Source organism: Megascapheus bottae, chromosome 5, assembly GCF_031878675.1.
Source record: "Megascapheus bottae isolate mThoBot1 chromosome 5, mThoBot2.hap1, whole genome shotgun sequence".
Taxonomy (NCBI): Eukaryota; Metazoa; Chordata; class Mammalia; order Rodentia; family Geomyidae; genus Megascapheus; species Megascapheus bottae.
The window spans coordinates 39155130-39176697 of NC_143513.1; the positions used below are offsets into that span (position 1 = coordinate 39155130).

General features: G+C 39.2%; 2 protein-coding genes across 5 annotated transcripts in view; one reads left to right on the top strand and one right to left on the bottom strand.

Annotated features, from left to right (window-relative positions):
* The window catches only part of Napepld (N-acyl phosphatidylethanolamine phospholipase D), a 32878-nt gene extending 29499 nt beyond the window's left edge, over positions 1-3379 (top strand). For all 4 annotated transcript variants that reach the window (XM_090332931.1, XM_090332933.1, XM_090332934.1 and 1 more), the window contains one exon: positions 625-3379. In XM_090332931.1, the coding sequence (XP_090189057.1) occupies positions 625-756 (132 nt within the window). In that variant the 3' untranslated portion in view covers positions 757-3379. The remainder of the gene's footprint in view (positions 1-624) is intronic.
* Positions 3380-5184: 1805 nt separating this feature from the next.
* Positions 5185-20270, bottom strand: LOC150063251 (armadillo repeat-containing protein 10-like). Its single transcript, XM_090332936.1, has 6 exons — positions 20075-20270; positions 18318-18464; positions 16445-16581; positions 13803-13979; positions 7546-7617; positions 5185-6358 (listed from the first exon to the last, which is right to left on the bottom strand). The coding sequence occupies exons 1-6, from the start codon at positions 20211-20213 to the stop codon at positions 6104-6106; spliced, it is 927 nt and encodes a 308-aa protein (XP_090189062.1). The 5' UTR covers positions 20214-20270; the 3' UTR covers positions 5185-6103.
* Between the last annotated feature and the right edge of the window lie 1298 nt (positions 20271-21568).

Sequence of the window (21568 nt, forward strand, 5' to 3'; positions counted from 1 at the left end):
CTGGAAAGAATGCATGTGAGAAGGAGATGGAGAAGTTGAGGATGGGAATGAATTTTGGATGGGGTAAGATTGAGAGTGGTCTCAGTTGTAAGCTGCTATATTTGGTGACATTTCTTATTCTTTGGGTGTGTATATGTATCTGTATATGTATGTTTGTGAACATCAGGAAAAAAATTCTTTCCTCCTGATATTATTAGGGCTTTGGCACAATTCCTGAGCTGTTTTGTGCACTAACTCTACCACTTGAGCCATACCCCACTTGCAGCTATTTTTTTTTTTTTTTTGGTTCATGGGCTTAGCCTCCTGAGTAGCTGGGGTTACAGGCATGAGCTAATGGCACCTGACAAAAACTTCTTTTTGGGGGGGGGCAGAAAAGAGTTTATTGGGGGGAGAGCAAACTGCAGGCCCACACAAGATAGAGGCATGTGGAGACAAGAGGGGAGGGAGGAGAAAAAGAGGAAAAAAGTGATATATATATATATACACATAGAATATTTCCTATATGTATAAAATATAGAATATATAGGTGCCTGGTGCTTATTTTAGTTTGGACTCATTTGAAACATCCCCCAGCAACAGTATATTGTTATTTAGAATTTTTGTTTTCTTCCTGTCCTTTGCCAGCATTACTTAGAGCCTCCTGTGAAATTGTGTGAAGCTCTAGAAAGATATGGACTTCAGATTGAAGATTTTTTTGTCCTGAAGCATGGAGAATCAAGATACTTAAATACAGATGATAAAACTTTGAATAAATAGGAAAATAGATGAGTTTTATGGGAAAGGCATCAGTTGTATAAATTTGAAAACAAAACGACTAAGAAATTCATGACTATTATGACTTTTTACATTTGGAAACAACCCCTTAATATATTTTATGTTGTGTATTTAATTTGGTTACTAATATGATAAACAGCTTTACATAAACTATGACAAATTTTAGGGATCCATGGAGATTTAAGAAAGCCTATATCAATGATACATGTTGTAATAGATGTTTAGTTTTTTCTTTTTTTTAACTAAAGCATTGTACTTTAGTGGTAAAATTATTCAAGTTATAAAAATTATCTTAAATGTTTTCTGTTCTTTAGGGTCTTATACAATATGAGTCAAGGCTGTGTACCTTCCTAGATTTTTTTTCTAAGGTTTATATCCTCACCTCTTTCTTACATTTATGTTGCAGTAAATGATAAAATTAACTCTCATGTGCTTATAGACATGGAAGTTCTTGTTCACTAAAGATGACCTTGTAGGTATAAATAGTGATATACAACTGTAATCTTAGCACTAGGGAGGTTTAGGCAGAAGAATTAGGGGTTCAAGAGCGGTCTGAGCTACACAGATTATATCTAAAGAAGAAAAGAAAAAAACTATATGCAAAATATTAAGTGATTTATTTTGTTAAATATAAAAAACATATGCATTTGGGTTGTTATATTTAAGGACAGTGTTTTTTATTGTTATAAAATCCATAAAATTTGAACAATGTAGAAAATGTGTACAGCTTTCAGGTAATAAGTATATTCACATTTTGTATAGCCCTGACCACCATAAACTTAAAGAAGTTTTAAATGAGAGGAATTATATTCTACTGAACATCTGCAGTCCCCAGATTAAGAGTTCACTGTTGTGGGCAGGTAAGGGAATGAGCATGATTGATGAAATTTTCTAATTTGAGTCTGAAAATCCAACCTTGTGCTAAGCACAAGTATAGCAAAGTTCAAATATTTTGCAAAGGAGATAAATGTAGATCCTAAATAATAGAAACACATTTTGAATTAAATTTTATTTTCTTCATTTTCATTTTCTATAAATATTCTTGTTTTGGTCTTTTAGGTATAATTCAATATGTCAGAATTATATTTTGTTTTACATGAGTCAGATGTCATATATTTTTATATTAAATGACCTGTAAATATGACTGTTCTTTGTATTGTTTGTATGGAGTGCCAGCAGCAAAGGATGTGCCTGATCCAGACTGAGGTTTGGTCTTAGGCTCTGTATTCAGTTGTTTGGTCTGAAGTGTGCTTAAGAGTGAACTGTATTTGACAGTATTGGAGGCCCTTCTATGTACGTATACACTAGTGAAGTCAACTCTATACAGCTAACCTATTCAATAGGTTTTCTGCACCAAATGCCATTGAGCAGTGCTAATTTTACACATATGTATGCATGCCACATTAGCTATTAAATAAGAATTTCAGTCCTTTCCTCATTTCATCCTAGATTTCCTATTTAACTCGAAACAGTTACCTGTGTGCATTGTGCCTCAGTTTCCTCATGTGCAACAAGAGGATAATTTTGACCTACCTCCAAAATGTGTGTAAATAGTAAAGCGTTGTTTTAAAAGCACTTTAGAAATTTAAGGGATAAAATGATTTCTGAAGATATCACTGCCTAATAATATAGATAAGTACACATTTAAAATCTAGAAGTAGGCTTCATGCTTCTTGATTATGTCTTGTTCCTATTGCAGATTTACACACACACACAACAGTATACAAACATCAAAGACTTAACAGTCCTATTGCACTTGTTTTGTTGAATTTGGAGTAATGGTCAAGAGATCTTTATCACAGTTTAGCGATTCTTACCTAAAAAAGTTCAAATCATTTAAGGGAACATATGTGCATATTTAATGTATGTGAATATGTGTGATTTGGGGGCACTAAAAGCACAAATTTCCTCATAAAGTGAAATAACAGTGAAAAACACAGAATCATTACCTTTTTCTACTGCAAATGTTCTATTGCCCTAATACTAGGCAGCATTTCTTTCTCTTTTCTTTCTTGTCTCTCTTCTCTCCCTCCCCCCTCTTTGTTTCTTTCTTCCCCTCTCTCTTTATTCTTTTTTTTTTTTTCCCCTGGTGCTGATCCTGGGGATTAAACTCAGGGCCTAGGTTGCTGTCCCTGAGCTTTTTTTGCTCAAGGCTAGCACTCTTATCTCTTGAGCCACAGTGCCACTTCAGGCTTTTCTATTAAAGCACTACTAAGGAATGAAACCCAGGGCTTCATGCATGCTAGGCAAGCACTCTACCACCAAGCTACATTTCCAGCCCTAGGCAGCATTTTTGTATCAGATTGGAAACTCATCTATCTTGCTAACCATTTCTTCTCCATGAATGACCTAACCATTAGTTTTATAGTTACATCTACTGTTTAACCGAAGAATTTTGAAGCACTTTAAATAGTGCATTGTAGTTCCATTTAGTCTAGCCTCCTTAGTTCAAAGCTTCATGATCTTTAAGAAGTATATCAAACTTTATATTGCTTATCATAACCACCCTACAGTGACTATATTCTGAAGGGTTTATGAGTTTGAAACATTTTTCTCTCAATGCAGTCTAGTACATTATAATATATACAGAATACATTATATATATATATATATATATATATATTTGGAACTGGGATTTTAACTCATGTCCTTTTATTTACAAGGCAACTGATCTACTCCTGGAGCTACACTCCTATACCTACATTGTAATACCTGTTAATTCCATGTTCCTTTTTGATTAGTGAACACCCTGAGGAACATTTTGATCTGCCTTATTGTCTAAAGAGTCCATCAATTCAGTCACACCAATAGTGACATACATGGAACAGAACTATTGTTTTCTTTCTTCATGAATTCTTCCCCCTTTCACTATGAGCAAGTCTGCTTATTTTTTCAGACTAGTGGTAGAGGAAAAGATATGCGTTTCAGATTCTATGAGACTGACAAGCTGCCCATTGCGCTAAGAGGACAGACGAGTTTTAGATTCTCATACATGAAGACAAATCTTGGTTTTTAATATGTGACATACTGAACATGTATTTTCATTGAATGTGCCTTTTGAGGAATAACCCAAATGCTGTATTACCAACCCAAATAAGGGATCATAACCATTATATTATAGTGTTACTGAAGCCCAATGGAATTTTCTACCATTAATATGCTTTCAAAGTTTATTTCTGTATCAGAATAACTCAGAACATCCTTTTTTTTGTTCAAAGATTGTGACTGCCTATGCAAAGTGTTATATCCTTGTATTTACAATTGAAATCGAAATTGCTCTTTCTTAAGGCTTTTCCTTAAGTATGTAAGTAGTAATGTTTCTGCTTGCACATTGATTTACTAAATGCTAAGCACAGTAGGGATTATGCACTTTGTATTATAGACCCTAACTGAATTCAGAGTACATCAAACTGTCATCATAGCTTATGGGATAAAAAAGATAACAGTAGAGATATTTTCATGTTGTAATTTTAAAGTATGGATGAAATCTAATAAAGTAATACCAATGAAAAGGAGAAATATATACCATCTTGTTAATTTTTTATTAAAAATTACCTATTTATGTCCATAATTGAAGAGTAAAAAGGGATATACACAGTTTCATCCCCTACCCCCTAGATGCACTCCCAGGAGTTGCAATCATTCCAGAAATGTTCCATCTACATAGGTGTAAACATTTTTCATTTTAAAAACACATATGAGATCCTATTAGATACGTTTCTTTTACATATGATTTTAAAAGCAATTTTATTCCATAGATGTCTTTCTACATCAATATTGTTGGACTTCATTCTTTCTAAAGACTGGCTTATTTAACCAGCTGACCATGGACTTGGGACATCCTAATATTCTATACTGGGATCAATATGTAACATCTTTATGTATTTGTCCAACAAATGGGATTGTGTGAGTATTAAGAGAAATTTTTCCTGAAAAGTTTCTATTTCCCATTGATTAGAAATGAGAATATGCCAGCTGCTGGTGGCTTATGCCTCTAATCTTAGTTATTCTAGAGGTTGAGATCTGAGGATCTCTGTAACTAGTCTAAGCAGAGAAGTCAATGAAACTCTTACCTACAGTTAACAATCAAAAAGCCAGAGTGGAGATGTGGCTCAAGTGGTAGAGCCCTAGCCTTGATTGAGAGTATGACGCCCTGAATTCAAGCCCCAGAACTGGCACATAGGATGAGGGCAGGGGGGAGAGGGGAGAGAAGGACAGAGAGGGAAAGAGAGGGGGAGAGAGGGAGAGAGAGGAGAGAGAAGGAGGGAGAGAGGGAGGGAGAAAGGGAGAGGAGGAGAGAGGGAGAGGGGGAAAGAAGAGGAGAGGGTGAGGGAGAGGGAGAGGGAGGAAGGGAGGGAGAGGGGGAGAGAGGGAGAGAGAGAGAGAGAGAGAGAGAGCGCGCACGAGAGAGCGTGAGCGCACCACCAAAAACAAAAACATCCAAGCAACAAAATGATGAAAATAGATTCTGTAGACTGAAATAGACTTGTAAACATTTGGCTGGGGTGGACTTGAGAACTCAGTTCTCATTGCTACTTACAGAACAAGGCCCTTCCTGAGGCAGTTTGAAAACAGCAGTTAATCACACACTGATGTTATTGCAGAGGAACCACTGCAAGTCACTTCTAAGAGAAGAAAGGTATCTGAGATTAAAAAGGTCACTGTCCTTTCACATAATGGGAATCATTAAAGTATCTTAGTGGATAGTCAGGAGGTATCTGGTTTCAGTAAATGCTCAATTTGACATGAATAAAAAACTGCTGGACTCGGTGGCTCACGCCAGTAATGCTAGCTACTCAGGAGGCTGAGATCTGAGGATCAAGATTCAAAGCCAGCCCAGGCACAAAGGGACCTGAGACTGTTATCTCCACTTAACCTCTAGAAAATGGGAAGTGGGGCTTGGCTCAAGGGAGGTAGCCTTGAGCTGAAGAGCTCAGGGACAGTGCCCAGGCAGAGTTCAAGCCCCACGACCAACAAAAAACAAAAAAACAAAAAAACCCCCTGAAGACCTGGAGTTAAACCAGGTTGGGTAACTGATCTCAAATGGTTAGGACTGGAAGTGTTGAGGATTTGGGAGTTTTTCAGCCTGGAATGTTTGGACAAACCACCAGTGGAGCAATCCTAATCCCAAACTTCTATATCTGAAGTGTTCCAATGTCCAAAACTGAGCATCATGTCAGAGTAGGGTTGTTCAACCTGTACAGTGTGGAAGATGGATGGTGGCATTTCCTGTTTAAATTCAGCAGCTGAAAGAATCCTTTTCTAAAGGAGACAAAATTTCTGTGTTTTACTTTTCAGACTGCATTACTCTGGAAAAAGGACCAACCCATCAAAATTTTGGAATTACTGTCACAACTTTTTCTTTCACATCCACATCATGATGATAAACTAATGTGCTCATTTTCTGGGCACATTCTTCTCCATATAACAGGAAAAACAATGAACCTTTAGGGAAAGGAGGCTGAGCAGTTAAATGACCTTCCATTTTGAGGCAGTTATTTATGTTTTGAAATAATGTAAGTACTCTGAGCAGAATTTCCTTTGCCACATGGCTGTCATAAAGGGAAAGGAATGATGAATCCACCTGAAAGAAGAAAGTGAATAGTCAGTTTTACATTTTAAAACTGAGTTTAATATTTACATCAAAAAAACCCACAAGGAAAATGAGTGCATACCTTAATTGTACAAATTAAGTACAACCTAATTATACAGTACTAGAAATAAAGAGATTTGGTGTTACAAATAATATTCCTTGGGAATCCTAGAGCAATAATTTATTTTAAAAATCATTAATTTACTTTATAGGCTCTATTACAGTTTTCATGAGAATTCATTACTTCATTAAATATTTACTGCCCAAGCACATGACCTGTGAACAGGCAGGCAGATGGGTCCTTTATCGGTGGAGCTGAACTCCATTCTATCAACACCACTTTTTGCTTGCTTTAAAACACTTAGTGGCTTTTAATTTCCTTGTTTATTTGTTACATATTTCTATTCACTAAGGTAAGTTTTAGGGGAACAAGCAGAACCTTGTTCATACTAATGTCAACATTCAGCCTGATCTCTAGCACACCCAATCAGTACTGCTACAGACATCAAGATACATGTGCACAAAAATATAAGTCACATAAGTCATTATGTGATGACATAAATATACCCAAAATTGAACAGAGAAAAAAATATTCTTGCTATGGAAAATTTTTTAAAAAATGACAAAAATATACTGTTACAAGAAGATTTAAATAAGTATATTTATATATATTAGTCCAATATATATAAATAATATATAACATATTACACAAGATATACATGTTATACAATGTGTATATATTATAAAATATGTAATATATAGGTCTAATATATAAAAATAATGTATACGTATGTGAAGAATAATGAAATAGGGGCTGGGAGTTTGGCCTAGTGGTAGAGTGCTTGCCTAGCATGCACAAAGACCCAGGTTTGATTCCTCAATACCATATACATAGAAAAAAAAGCTGGTAGTGGTGCTGTGGCTCAGGTGGTAGAGCTCTAGCCTTGAGAAAAGTCCAAGGACAGTGCTCAGGCCCTAAGTTCAAGCCCCACGGAAAAAAAAAAAAAAGAATAAATTATCTTAACATTATTTCTCAGAGATAATCAATAATCCCTGAGCATTTTGAGATAAATCTTTCTAGATCTATTTGCCCAAATCTAGGGTGTGTGTGTGTGTGTGTGTGTGTGTGTGTGTGTGTGTGTGTGTGTGTTTCCAAATACATAATGTGATATATTTACTTGGGCACTGAGTAGTCCTTCTGTCATGGCTGGGTTTTCAGACAAATTCACAAGCAGCTTCAAAACCTGAACCTGAAAAAGGAATATTGGTTTATTTTAGACTAGCAAGAATGGATTTTCTTTTTCTCCTATCATGCTGCCTTCTCACCATGTTCCCCTTCCAAAATTTTGTCTGTGCTTCACATCAAGGCCTGGCTCAAACTCCATAGACAAAACCTCCCTCTCTCTCTCTGAACTTTTCTAATACAGGGCCTCCTTTTCTGAGCAGTTATCACACAACAGTATTCCTTACACCTTTTCTAATTACACTGTTAAGAATGTCAGTCTCCATAGACTTAACCGAAGGTAAATAGCCTGACATATTACTGATATGTGGAAATATGACCCCCTGGAACAATAACAAAAATCTCCCAAAGATTAGTCCACTTTTAATGAAAGTATGAAAATTTTAAAACAGTTTGGTTAATAAAACAAACTAGATAATGTGGCCCTTTTTAGTAGGCTAGGATAAATCTCTAATGTTATCTTTTTGTGTGTGTGAAAAACATTTTACAGCATTTAAATTCTCACAGGATCTAAATAGCAAGTTAATGATTTTTAATGGATGAATAGCTAAAACACCAGCATTCTTGTCATTTATTCCTAAAAAATAATAGAAATATACCAATAGAATTTACCTTTAAAGATCCAAAGTCACACTTCTTTTTACAAAGATACTTGAAATTAAAATGAGAAAGAGGGTACTTAAGTCAGTACAACTAACAACTGTGCTATTCACTAGACCTACAAAGGAACCTATGTCTTTTATAAAACACTTTTTTAAATTAAAAAGGCAATAAATGTTTACTTTAGAATGTTCCCTCCCCTCAGTGCTAGGGATTGAAATTCGGGCTAGACAAGTATCCCTAGAATGCTTTTTACTCCAAAAAAGCTGAAAAAAGTTCATGCATATCTCTCCTATACAGGTTTTTTTTTTTTTTGGTAGGTATCTTACACTTTGTAATTCCTTCGATAATGTACATTCTAATTATTTATTAAGGAGAATAATATAAGGCTTTTGCTTAATCTTATTTTTACCAACTTTTAAAAAACTTTTTTTTGTTGTTATGATAAGGGTGATGTGTACAGTTACATAAAGTCATTTCTTTGGGGACAATGCCAACTCATTCCCTTGCCCTCGTCCAGTTTTTCCCTCCCATCCCTATCCGTAAGTTAAACTTTTATAATATTAACACATGGTCATAAAAAAATTTCAAACAGTACAGAAAGGTAAAGTGAGAACAAGAGCTGGAGACCTGTTCATTTCTCAATAATAAACATCCCTAAGCTATATTCTAGAGGTCATGTTTTTCAAACAGAAACTTAACAATCTGTGAGGTGTTAAGGTAAAAAAAAAAAAAAAAAAAAGATTTCTGATTTTTTTTTTTTTAGTGCACTCTTTGGGAGCTACTGTCAGATTCCATTTGGCCTGCACACCAAGAATAAATCTTAAGAAAAAACATTCAGTTCTAACATCAATGAACTATTGGATTAAGAAAAGCAACACTGGATTAAGCAAGGTGTATGAAACAAATGAACCTGAACTCCTCAAATAAACCTGGATGAGTCATAAAATCCAAAACAGCTCACTAGTAGTGAGGAAGGATAATGGCTAGTCTCCTGTACTAAAATATGATCTTTCTATCTTCTCTAAAAGGAAGTTAAACATGAAGGAAAGAAGTAGAGGGCAACTATCAAATATATGTACTATATTTTGGTTGAGTCCTTAAGCATTATTTTTCCTCTTTGTCACTTGTGCCACCTGGTGGAGACTGTAGACATTTAATTTAAACTGTTAGCTTCTACTATGTGTACTTTTGAATTTGTTGTATTTCCCCAAATCATTTCAGTTGTTAGTTACTAAAACATTTCTAAAATAAACACATATTCCTTCAAAGACATGGATGAGAGCCAGGAGTTTGGCCTAATGGTAAAGTGCTTGCCTACCATTCACAAAGACCCGGGTTTGATGCCTCAGTACCACATACATAGGAAAAAGCTGGAAGTAGTGTTGAGGCTCAAGAAGTGCTCAGGCCCTGCGCTCAAGCTCAGGACTGACAAAAAAAAAAAAAAAAAAGACATAGATGACTAAAAGTTCACCTGAAAGCTCAGACTTTAAACTCAGGGTTTTTGTTTGTTTTGCCAGTCCTGAGCTTTAACTCTGGGCCTGGACACTATTCCTTACCCTCTTTTTGCTCAAGACTAGCCCTCTACCACTTGAGCCACAGCACCACTTCCTGATCCCTCTTATTAGTTTATTGGAGATAAGAGTGTCACTGATTTTCCTGCCCTGGCTGGCTTGGAACCTAGATCCCCAATGTCAGCCTTCTGAGTAGGAGCACAAGTGTAAAGCACTGGTGCCTAGCTTACGCTCAGTTTTTTATCAAAAACAAAAAAACTAGGATTGGTGGCTAATTCTCCACTAGTCTAAACAACAAATTTTGCATCCCAGAAAGACAGAATGTTAAGGAGAAAACAAAACAAAATTATAACTTTTTCTTTTAAGTCATAAACTGTAGTAAAGCAGCGCATGACTGAGACAGATTATATGAACTCAGCCAGAATTCCTCTGGGGTCTGGGGTTCTAGGTAAAATAGCTGCAAGAGATTTTTCCTATAGCAGCCATACCACAGGATAAACAGAGAAGTTTCCATGGGGCTTTAGGGACTGAAAATCCTGCTCTCCTGGAGAAGGAAAATGTTTATGGGAACTTGCCTGCCTGCTGGAAAATGTCTTGGGGTGGAGGCAATACTAGGAAAAGAGATGCCTATGAATATTGTTTGTCTCATTGTACATGAATACCTAGAGAACTGTATAATTTACCATATCCCAGTGTTTTTTTCATTTTCTTTTTTAATCATTCAGTGTCTTAACTTGTAGGTTTGAAGGTATAATCTAGCTACTACTAATGAGGGACACCGTGAAATCAGAGCACAAAGGTACAATATCTGTGTGTATCTGCTCATATAAAATAACTTTCAATGAAACAAACTCCAAGAAATGGGAATTCTGTATTTAAAGAACAGTATAGATTCCACTCCCAAGTTACTCAGGCTGAAATGAAACTATGGCAAAGTAGCAGGGTATAAAATTAACCCTTAAAAATCAATGGCTTTCCTGGATGCCAACAATGAGAAGAGCAAGGCAGAAATCAGGAAATCAGCTCCTTTTGCAATATTCCCGCCCCCCTTAAAAGGAATTAACTAAGAAAGTAAAGGACCTCTATAATGAATACTTTAAAAACCTGAAAAAGGAAATTAAAGCACAACTAAGGAAGTGGAAAAACCTTCCATGCTCCTGGATTGGAAGAATTAACATGATGAAAATGGCAATCCTGCCAAAGGCTACCCACAAATTTAATTCAATATCCATCAATAGCCCAAGATCATTCTTTGGTGAAATACAGGAAGCAATCTAAAAATTCATATGGAACAATAAAAGACCCTGTACAGCAAAAACAGTCCTTATCCGGAAGAACAGTGCTGGAAGAATAACAATACCAAACTTTAGACACTTATTACAGAACTATAGTATTCAAAACACCTTGGTACTGGCACAAGAACAGGCCTGAGGACCAATGGAATAGAACTGAAGACCCAGAAAAAAATCTGCAGAACTAGGGCCACCTAATCTTTGATAAGGGAGCCCCCCACCCCCAAAAATAGGATGGAAAATAGACAGCCTCTTTAACAAATAGGCTGGCAGAACTGGTTAAGCACCTGCAGAAAACTAAAGTTGGATCCTTCTTGGTCACCAGAATTAATTCCAAATGGACCAAAGACCTTGAGGTAAAAGCAGATATCCAGAAAACTTTACAAGAAGGAATAGGAGATACACTAGGGCTCCTTGGCACAGGTCAAAACTTTCTTAATAAAGAAGGAAATTAAAGTTTGGACAAATGGAACTGTATTAAATTTCAGAGCTTCTCTAAGGCAAGGGACATAGCTAGCAAGTTAAAACAGAAAGCCCACGGAGTGGAGATCTTCACTAGTCATACAGCAGACAAGGGCCTCATATCTAAAATATACTGACAGCTCCAAAAACGGAATAAAAAACAAGTCCTCAAAGAAACAACCATCCCATTAAAAGGTGGGTTAACGAGAGACTTCTCTGAAGAGGAAATAAGATGGCCTATAGACACATGAAGAAATGCTCGACATCTCTGGCCAAAAAAGAAATGCAAGTCAAAACTACTGTGAGATTCCACCTCACTCCAGTTAGAATGGCCATTATCAAGAACTCTATTAACACTAATTTTTTTTTTTTTTTTTTGGTGCCAGTCCTGGGCTTGAGCTCAGGGCCTGAGCACTCTCCTTGGATTTTCTCAAGGCTAGAGCTCTACCACTTGAGCCTCAGCACCAATTCCAGCTTTTTTCTATGTATGTGGTACTGAAAATCAAACCCGGGTTTTCATGCATGCTTGGCAAGCACTCTACCACTAGGACAAATTCTCAGCCCTATCAAGAACTCTAATAACAACAGATGTTGGTGGGGATGTGGCCAGAAAATACTAATACTCTATTGGTGGGAGTGTAAACTTGTTCAACCATTATGGAAAACAGTACAGTGATTCCTCAGATGGCTAAACATAGAACTTCCCTATGCCCCAGCTATCCCACTCCTTGGCATTTACTCAAATGTCCAGAAACAAAGTAAATCTAATAGAACAACAATATAAACTGCAGCATTATTTACCATAGCTAAGATATGGAACCAACCCAGGTGTCCCTCAGTAGATGAATGGATCAAGAAGATGTGGTACTTATACATAATGGAATTCTATGCTGCCATCAGAAAGAATGGCATTGTTCCATTTGTAAGGAAATAGAAAGACTTGGAAAAAATGGTATTAAGTGAAGTAAGGCAGACCCAAAGGAACATAGGCTCAATGGTGTTGTTTATTTGTAATAATTAGTACACATCTAAAATTCTCCTAACAGAGGACCACAATAGCTCAAAAGCTATTGTGCATATGGCCATATAGAATGAGGCTAAGCGAAATGAACTCCAGGATAGGGAAAGGTTTATCTTTGTGATTGTTGTTCTTTTTTTCATATATTTTTTATTGTAATTAATAGAAGGGTTACATTATATTCACCAGATAGAAGGTGCATTACTTCACATACATCGATACCCTTTCCCATGTCTTGGTCCCCATTTCCCGCCCCCCACCCCTGCCTATGAAGTTTTTTCTTTTCTCTTTTTGTGTGTGTGCTGTTCCCGGGCTTGAATTCTGGGGGCTGTTTCTTGAGTTTTTTGTTAAAGGCTAGTACCACTTGAGCCACAGCTTTACTTGTGGCTTTTTTTCTTTCTTCATATATTTTTTAAATTGTAATTAATAGAAGGGTTACATTATATTCACCAGATAGTAGGTGCATTACTTCACAAACACTGATACCCTTTCTCATGTCTTGGTCCCCATTTCCCTCCCCCCACCCCAGCCCCTCAACTTGTTTTCCCCCCTTCCCTATTTCAAATAAACAAATAAGCATATATACAATATATCAGACAACAAGGTAAAATACTATTAACAATATGAGATAGCCAAGAGACAGCAAGAGATGAGAGATAACATAGTACATTAAGGACAACAATCACTCATTATATAGCTTTTGTTTCTATATCCTGGAGGTCCTTTCTTTTAGTGTCATACTATACGGCCTTATGTATCTAGGTTTTGCTCTACTGTAAATCTCTGCTAGGAGTGCCCAAGGTTTCTACTGATTATGAGAAATGAGAGAAAGCATTTAGTCTATGTTCCTTTGAGTCTGGCTTACTTCACTTAATATTTATTTCTGGCTTTTTTAGTGCTTAATTGGAGATAAGTGTCTCATGGACTTTTCTGCCCAAGCTGGCTTTGAACCTTGATCCTCAGATCTCCCTTCTGATTAGCTAGGATTACAGGCATGAACCACCAGCATCTAGCTCATAAAAACACAACATTATTTTAAACACATTATTTCTGGTTGGGGAAAGTTAAAACACTCTGCTTCAGATCCATTTGATATTCTCAAATGAGAATATTAAGTAAATGATTTACAGAAGTTAAATTTGTAAGTCATTGTTAAAAAAATTAAAAACAATGTAATTTCTTGGGTCCATATGAGGGTTCTTAATGAATACTGATTTTCTGAAGGTCTTCAATTCAAAGATACGTAGCATGGGTTGATACAATAGCTCTATGACTTTACTTAATAACTGCTTCCCCTCCTTCCTACCTTTGTGCTTCCATCTCCAGTTAGTAGTACACGGAAAAGGTCAGCAATGTAGCTGCTCAGCAAGTGCTGGTGGTCATTGGTAACAGTCATGTTTGTTAATAATCGTAGTCCAGCCAGCTGCACAGCAGAGTTCATGGGACCAGAGAAGACACCCTCACAAACTTGACTGATATAGATCTGAAGGCAGAGAAGAGAAAACTGAGCATCTTAGAATCTCCCCCAACTTTCAGCAAAAATTTGCTTTTATCAAACAGTAGACCAGGGCAACTGCTAAGGACTGAACTAATGTCTACAAAATAATGACATTTTTATTCGGTTCTCAAGTCTGGTGACCTTTAAAGCCTGTTGTTTGTTAATGCCTACCATTAGGCCGAGCATTTTACAAATGTACTTCACTTAATCCAGGAGACAACCTAATGGAGGTGGGTATTAGGATGTCCATCTCACAACCAATGACCTTGAATTCTTTTAGGAGCTTGAGTTTCCTGTGCAATGTCTGCCAGCAGGTGGGAAGGAATGTCCAAATTCTAGGAATCATGCTCTCAACACCAGTGGTCTCCTTTGGTAGGAGCTTTCAAGCTCAATTCACTTTTCTGCTTCTCCTTTTTTGGGCACATCAATATCAGGGGAAAAATGTAGGAGACCATTTTGTATTACATAAGTGTCTCAGCTATAAGGTCTAGGGTGCTGTATCATGTCAGAAATAAAAGAATCAGGGACGGGGCCGGGAGTTTGGCCTAGTGGTTAAAGTGCTTGCCTAGCATGCATGAAGACCTGGGTTCGATTCCTCGGTACCACATATAGAAAAAAAGCCGGAAGTGGTGCTGAGGCTCAAGTGGTAGAGCTCTAGCCTTGAGAAAGTCCAAGGACAGTGCTCAGGCCCTGAGCTCAAGCCCAGGACTGGCAAAAAAAAAAAAAAAAAAGAATCAGGGACAACATAAAATAGAATTTTGGGGGCTTCTATTAAAAGTAAGGAAAGAAAAAAATTTATTTGCCAAAGACAATTCTTATTTATCAATATATATATCATAGGATCTACTCATCATTATTTTAATTTCTAAATTATCTTTAGGTAGTTGTGAAAAGGGTTTTAATTCAAGATGTTAGTTTATGAATACAATATTATCTTGATCAATTGTCACCATTTCCATTAATCTCATGCAGATCTCCCAATTATGACTGACCACCTCTGGCAAAAAATAATGCACTGCCTACAGCACTCCTATTTCAAACAGGAGGGAACTAAATCAGTATGGTGAAAAGATGTTTAACATCCTGTTTTCTGTATCTGGCCATGATCTTCCCATCTTGGACGAGTTGTTTCAGATACTAGTACATTCCTGATCAGAAAGAGAAAACTCTTAAAATGCCACCAAAAGGTTTCATAGTTAAAAAATGTTTTTCCTAATTTAAAGTGCTAAGAATGATCAATTGTCCAATAAACCATGATTAGCTAAAAAAAACCCCAAACCAAAAACCAAATGAATGCAATAGCAAAAAGAAAAAAATGATTAATGTAGGTTTAAGATAGAAATTACATTTAGAAGCCAACTGGCTATCTTTGATTACAAACCTATCTTTAAAAAATAACATTTCTTTAGTTCTTTGTAAGTCACATATTTTTTGTAAGATGCCAATGTCTTTTAAAGTGTTTATTAAAGTATTCTGAACATCCTTTTGATCTGAATCTTTTCACTGTTTCAATTTTAGTAATAAGATTACCAAAACAGATAGCTCAGTTATTCTACCTCATCTTATTCCTTTCTTTTGGAATTCTCTTCTTCAGCTGTACTTATATAAACAGCAATTCTGAAGAGCCAAGTGGCCAAGTGGACCCCTTCCCCTTCCTCCCGTGTGCCCTCCCCCACCTTTTTTACAGAAACTTTGGGTAGGATTTCTCTATACACTGAACAGTGTTTTAAGTATCTTTCTTTATATCACTTCATCATGTTCTGTCTTGAACCACCACTATTTGTGGTTTGAATTTTATCTCTTTGCCCTTCTTAGAGAATGAGTAATATCCTATTTACATCTATGCTCTGTATCACAGAGCAGGACTTCAATAAACACTGAATTGAATTAATATACTTTAACAAATATATTGAGGCTTTCAGACAGTGTTATCTGGGTTGGTTCATTTAATACTCTTAGATTAAACTAAACCTCGGCTATATACTATATTTCTAATTTTTTTCCTTGAAAACATTTATATATTTATTGCACTCCATTCCTAGCTTTGTTTTATTATTTATTCTGTTTCACAATTTATGGATCATTATATAGTATATTTCTTTCTTTTCTTTTCTTGCCTCTCCTGGGTTTGAGCTCAGGGCCTGAGCACTCTTCATGTACTTTCTCAAGGCTACAGCTCTACCACTTGAGCCTCAGCATCACTTCTGGCTTTGTCTGTGTATGTGGTACTGAGGAATCGAACCCGGGTCTTTGTGTATGCTAGACAAGCAGTTTACCACAAGCCAAACTCCCAGCCATATACTGTATTTTGACTAATTTAGATCTCTTTCATCTCTGCCTTGCTTACCATTTCTTTAAAAGTAATTATTGGCTAGTAGTTTGTTAAAGTTTTAGTAACTATCTTTTGTTACACAAAAACCTTATACATTAAAATATTTCAGATAACTTACCTTTATTTTGATTTGATTTTCAACATTCACACTCAGGTTATTTAGTGCATTTAAGGCTTTTTCTTTAATACTGTGGTTTGGATAGTTGATTTTGTCTCCAACAATTGGAATACCTCCCAATTCACGGATAATAGCCTAACAGGGAGACAAAAAAGCCAAGACTATAACTTTAGTAATGTAGCTCCTTCTTTTTTTCATATATTTTTATTGTAATTAACAGAAGGGTTACATTATATTCTCCATATAGAAGGTGCATTACTTCACAAACACTGATACCCTTTCTCATGTCTTGGTCCCCATTTCCCTCCCCCCACCCCAGGCCCTCATCTTGTTTTCCCCCCTTCCCTATCCTATTTCAAATAAGCATATATACTATATATCAGATAACAAGGTAAAAATACTGTAACAATATGAGATAACCAAGGGACAGCAAAAGAAATGAGAGATAACATAGTACATTAAGGACAACAATCACTCATTATATGGCTTTTGTTTCTATATCCTGGAGATCCTTTCATTTAGCGTCATCCTATATGGCCTTATGTATCTAGGTTTTGCTGTACTGTAAATCTCTGCTAAGAGAGCCCAAGGTTTCTACTGATTATGACAAATGAGGGAAACCATTGAGTCTATGTTCCTTTGAGTCTAGCTTACTTCACTTAATATGATCTTTTCCAAGTCTTTCCATTTCCTTACAAATAGGGTGACGTCATTCTTTCTGACAGCAGCATAGAATTCCATTGTGTATAAATACCACATCTTGTTGATCCACTCATCAACTGAGGGGCATCTGGGTTGGTTCTATATCTTTGCTATGGTAAATAGTGCTGCAATGAACATCGTTGTGCTAGTGGATTTAGTATGTCCTTGTTTCTGGATGATTGGGTAAATGCCAAGTAGTAGAATTGCTGGGTCATAGGGGAGTTCTCTGTTTAGTCTTTTCAGGAACTGCCATACTGCTTTCCATAGTGGTTGAATGAGTCTGCACTCTCAGCAACAGTGTAGTAGTGATCCCTCCTGGCCACATCCCTGTCAGCATCTGTTGTTATTAAATTTCTTGATCATGGCCATTCTAATTGGAGTGAGGTAGAATTAATGTAGCTCCTTCTTATAGCCAAAGACCACATACAAAAGAAATAAGCACAAGAAAAGCTAAAAGGTAGTGACAAGCTAGACAACTTGAATGGATTCACTTTTGTCAAAGTCAATGATTCTTAGATACCCAAGTTAGAGAGTCTGAACATTTTCCTTTTGTTACCTTAAAATAATTACAATTAGTAACTGAAAGAGTTGAAGAATAGTTTTAATATCTTCTTTAAAATGGTAAATGTTACAGTAAACTTTGTCACTCTAAAAAACTAAAAACACTCCACTGTAAATTCAAAGTAAATTTGCATAGGACAATGTTAACAAAGGACATTAGCTGGAAAATAATTACAAAAACTGTTTTCCTTGTTCTCCATGGGAAAGGAAGTGGGGGGGGGGGATTTTGAGTTAGGCTCTTTAGTCTTCATGCTATCTTTACTTGGAGAAGCCAATCATCTTCATTTAGCAGTTATTAGCGTGGTCCAGAGACCACTTGAATCAGAATCACCCTGATATCTGCTTACATTTAAAACTACAGCTGTAATAGACTTAAGTGATAAAAGGCTGAATGGATAGTTATGAGGAAGATGGTGGTGGTGACCAACTTCGTGGGGATTTAGAAACATATTCAGAATGTTTCTGTGAAGCTGTGCTTTGCCTAAGTAAGAACAGTAATAACTACAGTTGGTAACGCTGTATAGATGAGGAATGCGGGGTTTTGAGAGGTTAACTTATCCAGGGTTACAATCACTCATAGTGTGTAAAAGCAGGAGCTTGTTTGCTGAATGATTAGCTGAAAAGGCTGCGCTGTTACCCAGAGTGACTAAGGCTTTTTCAATGAGTACAGGATCCTCAGTTGACTCAAGTAGGTAAAGGACTTTTTTAAGTTGTTCAGCATTTAGGACATCATCACAGGAGGAATTGGTTAAGTCTTCTGCATAAGAGAATCAATTGATATTCATTGGAAATAAATGTTATTTTTTTTCTATTTTTATTAACATTGATTTAATCCAGTCTTGGAAGACATCTGGATGTAGGCCATCCCCCCAATTACTTGTACAAAAATACCTATGACTCAGAGAAATGCAAAAAAATTAGTTTTATGCATGCAAATGTGTGTGTGTTTACAGGGACTTCAACCCAGGGCATGGGCCCTGTCCTTTAGCTTTTCACTTAACCTATCACTTGAACCACAGCTCCATTTCCAATTTGTGTTAGTTCATTGGAGATAAGAGTTTCCTGAACTTTGTCTGCTGGAGTTGGCTTCTAACAGAATTATTCCTTAGATCTCAGCCTCCTGAGCAGCTGGGATTACAGGTATGAGCTCAGTTTAAAAAATTATGGAAAACCCTTTTTCTTCTTCTCTTAAGAATATGTCTTTAAGCAAACTTGTAAGTATACACCCTTTGGTCCTTTGATATACATGTAATTTTAAGTCAGTTTTATAATCCAAGAATGAATGTCTTTCTCAAGGGCTTGGAAGCCATCTATCAAATGTTAAAGATAAAGACTCAGGCTCAGATCTGTGGGATCTTAGCCTAGGTACCTGCTCCCATGCTTTTAACTATATACTTATCCTAGCACTGTCTTATTCCTCTGGATAAAGGCAATAAACTAACATAAATGCCCCAATTGCCACTGAATTTGAGGCTAGCAATCTATAACAAAAGGTGCTGTCGAGTCCTCTTATGTAAAGCCAGTTTACCATTTACTTGGTTGCATCTGCCAGGCAACACAGAAATGAGGATTTTGTTTTGGGCATCCATTACCTGTGATCCTGGAGGCAAAATGGCTTAATGCCTATTCAGTAATAAAACTGTTTGGTGCTCTACATTTCTCTACCTTTGCAGAAGGCAGGATGGCTGACTTCGTTTTTATTTTTCTAAGTTTCCTTCAGAAATTTGAATATGCCAATCATTGGGCAGATCTATTGGATTTGTCTGATATGAGGGGTGTGTCTTTGCAGACAATGGTTCCAGAGGGGGAGAGAGGAGGGAAGGGGAGAGACTGAGAGAGGGAGAGGCAAAGAGGAGGGAGAGGGAGACAGAGAGGGGTGCGCTGGGCCCCGGGAGGGAGAGGGAGGCAGGGAGAGGAGTGCGCTGGGCCCCGGGAGGGTCAAGGTGTCTCCTTTGGAGGCCGGGTAGACTGCGGCAGAACCGCCCCCGCCGCACCCCTTCACCTGGCAGGCACGCGCGGGGTTCCACCCTCGGCTCCAGCCCCGCCCCACCCCGCAGCCCTCCCACAATCTCCGACTCCCCTCAGGCAACACAAAGGCCCACGCGAGCGCCGCAGCGAGGTCGTCCGCAGCCTCTGAGAAGCGGCCTGGGCCCCGCGCCGACGCCGCGCGCGGGCAGAAGGCCCTGGGCGATCTCCCCGACGCAGGGTGGGGGCTCGGGACCGCAGCCGCCCGCCGGCGCCCGCCTCCCGCGCGGCCGTCATTCCACGGCGAGCGCCGAGGAGACGCCGAGCCCCGCGCAGCCCCGGGGCGGCCTCGGGGCCCCGTCCCCGTCCACCGGCCGGGCAGCCTCGCCCGCCCCGCCTCACCTGCCGATCGCGAAGGGCGCGGCCGACGTCCCCGGCCGCCCCTCCGGGGGCCCCGCGTCAGCCAGTAGATGCAGTAGCAGGCGCCTGCGCCCAGGACCAGGCCCGCCGCCACCCAGCCCGCGTCCCGCGCGGCGCCCATGCTGCTGCTACGGGCCCCGGAGCGGAGGGGCCCCGCGGGAGGCTGGGAGGGCCGAAGCTGAAGGGTCGACCGCGCGAGCGCAGGCCAGCTCTCCCACTCCGCCCTCCCAGTGCTTGATCTGCGCCGCCGCAGGAGCCCCGCCCCGCCCCCGTCCCCGCCCCGCCCCGCCCCGCCCCGCCCCCTGGTTCTGGAGCGCCGCGCTCGTAGTCGCCCCGCCCCACGGTTGCTACGCAACTCCCCGAAGCGGCCAGTCTTCGGCTCGCGGCCGCGCCAGGGCTGTCAGCAGGCCAAGTGCCAAAGCTCAGCCGGGCCTCTGCCCATGGCTTCGCTGCGCACTGCCCACCCCAGGCTCAGGAACTACTTTAAGAACAACTACATTCCTCAGGTCTGCGAGGTACTGGAGCCTCGCGGGTCGAGAGCGGGGAAGAGGTGGGGCGGGAGCCAGAGAAGGAGCCGAGGAGGGGGAAGAGCAGCGGGAAGGGCGCAGTCAGACTGGGGTCACCCCGGGAGTGTGGGCCGAAGATGCAGTCCGTGGGAGACCGAGGAGGGGTGGTGGCCGAATGGAAGGCGCGTGGTGACATACCAGGGAGACCGGCCCGGGACGGAAAGCCCGGACTCCAGCTTTGAAGGTGTGGACGGGAGGGGATGAGGGTGGGAGGCTGGGAGCAGAGCGTGGGGTTTGAGGTCAGCCCTGGAGGAAAAGTTTTAGATGCTGACCTCGCGAGGAATAAGGCTGCCAAGCGTTGGAGCCACAGCCTAGCAGGTGTGAGGCCGAGTTGAAACACTGGTATGTGTCTCTCCCTCTCCCTCCCTTCTTCCCTCCCTCCCTTTCTCCTCCCCCCACCCTTGCACACACACACACACACACACACACAGTGTCTTAATCAGGTGAAGTGAGCCCAGATTGCCTGAGATAAGGACCTGAAGGGGTTCTGCAGGAAAGAAGCTTCACAATCAGCCTTGCCAGCTTAACCAGAGGCGAGGAGGAGAAAAATGAACTGTAGGCTTTGTAGGTTTGGGGTAGAAAGCAGAGAAGCTTGTGGTAGTTTGAGGAGGACTTGCTGGGTATGGACAGAACAGCAAGTTTAGGTTCATATCCTTGAGCACCTTCATTTCATAAAGCAGTGGGTTTAACGCCGTCCACTTCAAAGTGACACTGGAAACAGCCCGATGCCAGACCTGCTTTTGACAGCTCTGTGCCTTGAACAACTGGAGTTTGTGAAAGTTCTTATCTCCTATAGAGATTTTTTTTCCTTCATCTCTATCAGTTCTCCCTGGGCCTCCAGGACAGCTTTTCTGAACTATACACCCTCTTATTTTATTAAAGGTAATTTGTGATCTGAGAGGTAATATGT

Bases quoted from the DNA above. Each gene is read 5' to 3' on its own strand.
- LOC150063251 (XM_090332936.1), bottom strand. From the start codon at position 20,213: ATGGGCGCCGCGCGGGACGCGGGCTGGGTGGCGGCGGGCCTGGTCCTG. The intron at 7,618-13,802 runs GTAGGAAGGAGG...TTCCTTTTTCAG, and splicing joins CTGGAGATGGAAGCACAAAG to GTTCAGGTTTTGAAGCTGCT. The intron at 6,359-7,545 runs GTAAATATATCA...TTCTTCTTTCAG, and splicing joins AAGGACTACTCAGTGCCCAA to GTGGATTCATCATTCCTTTC.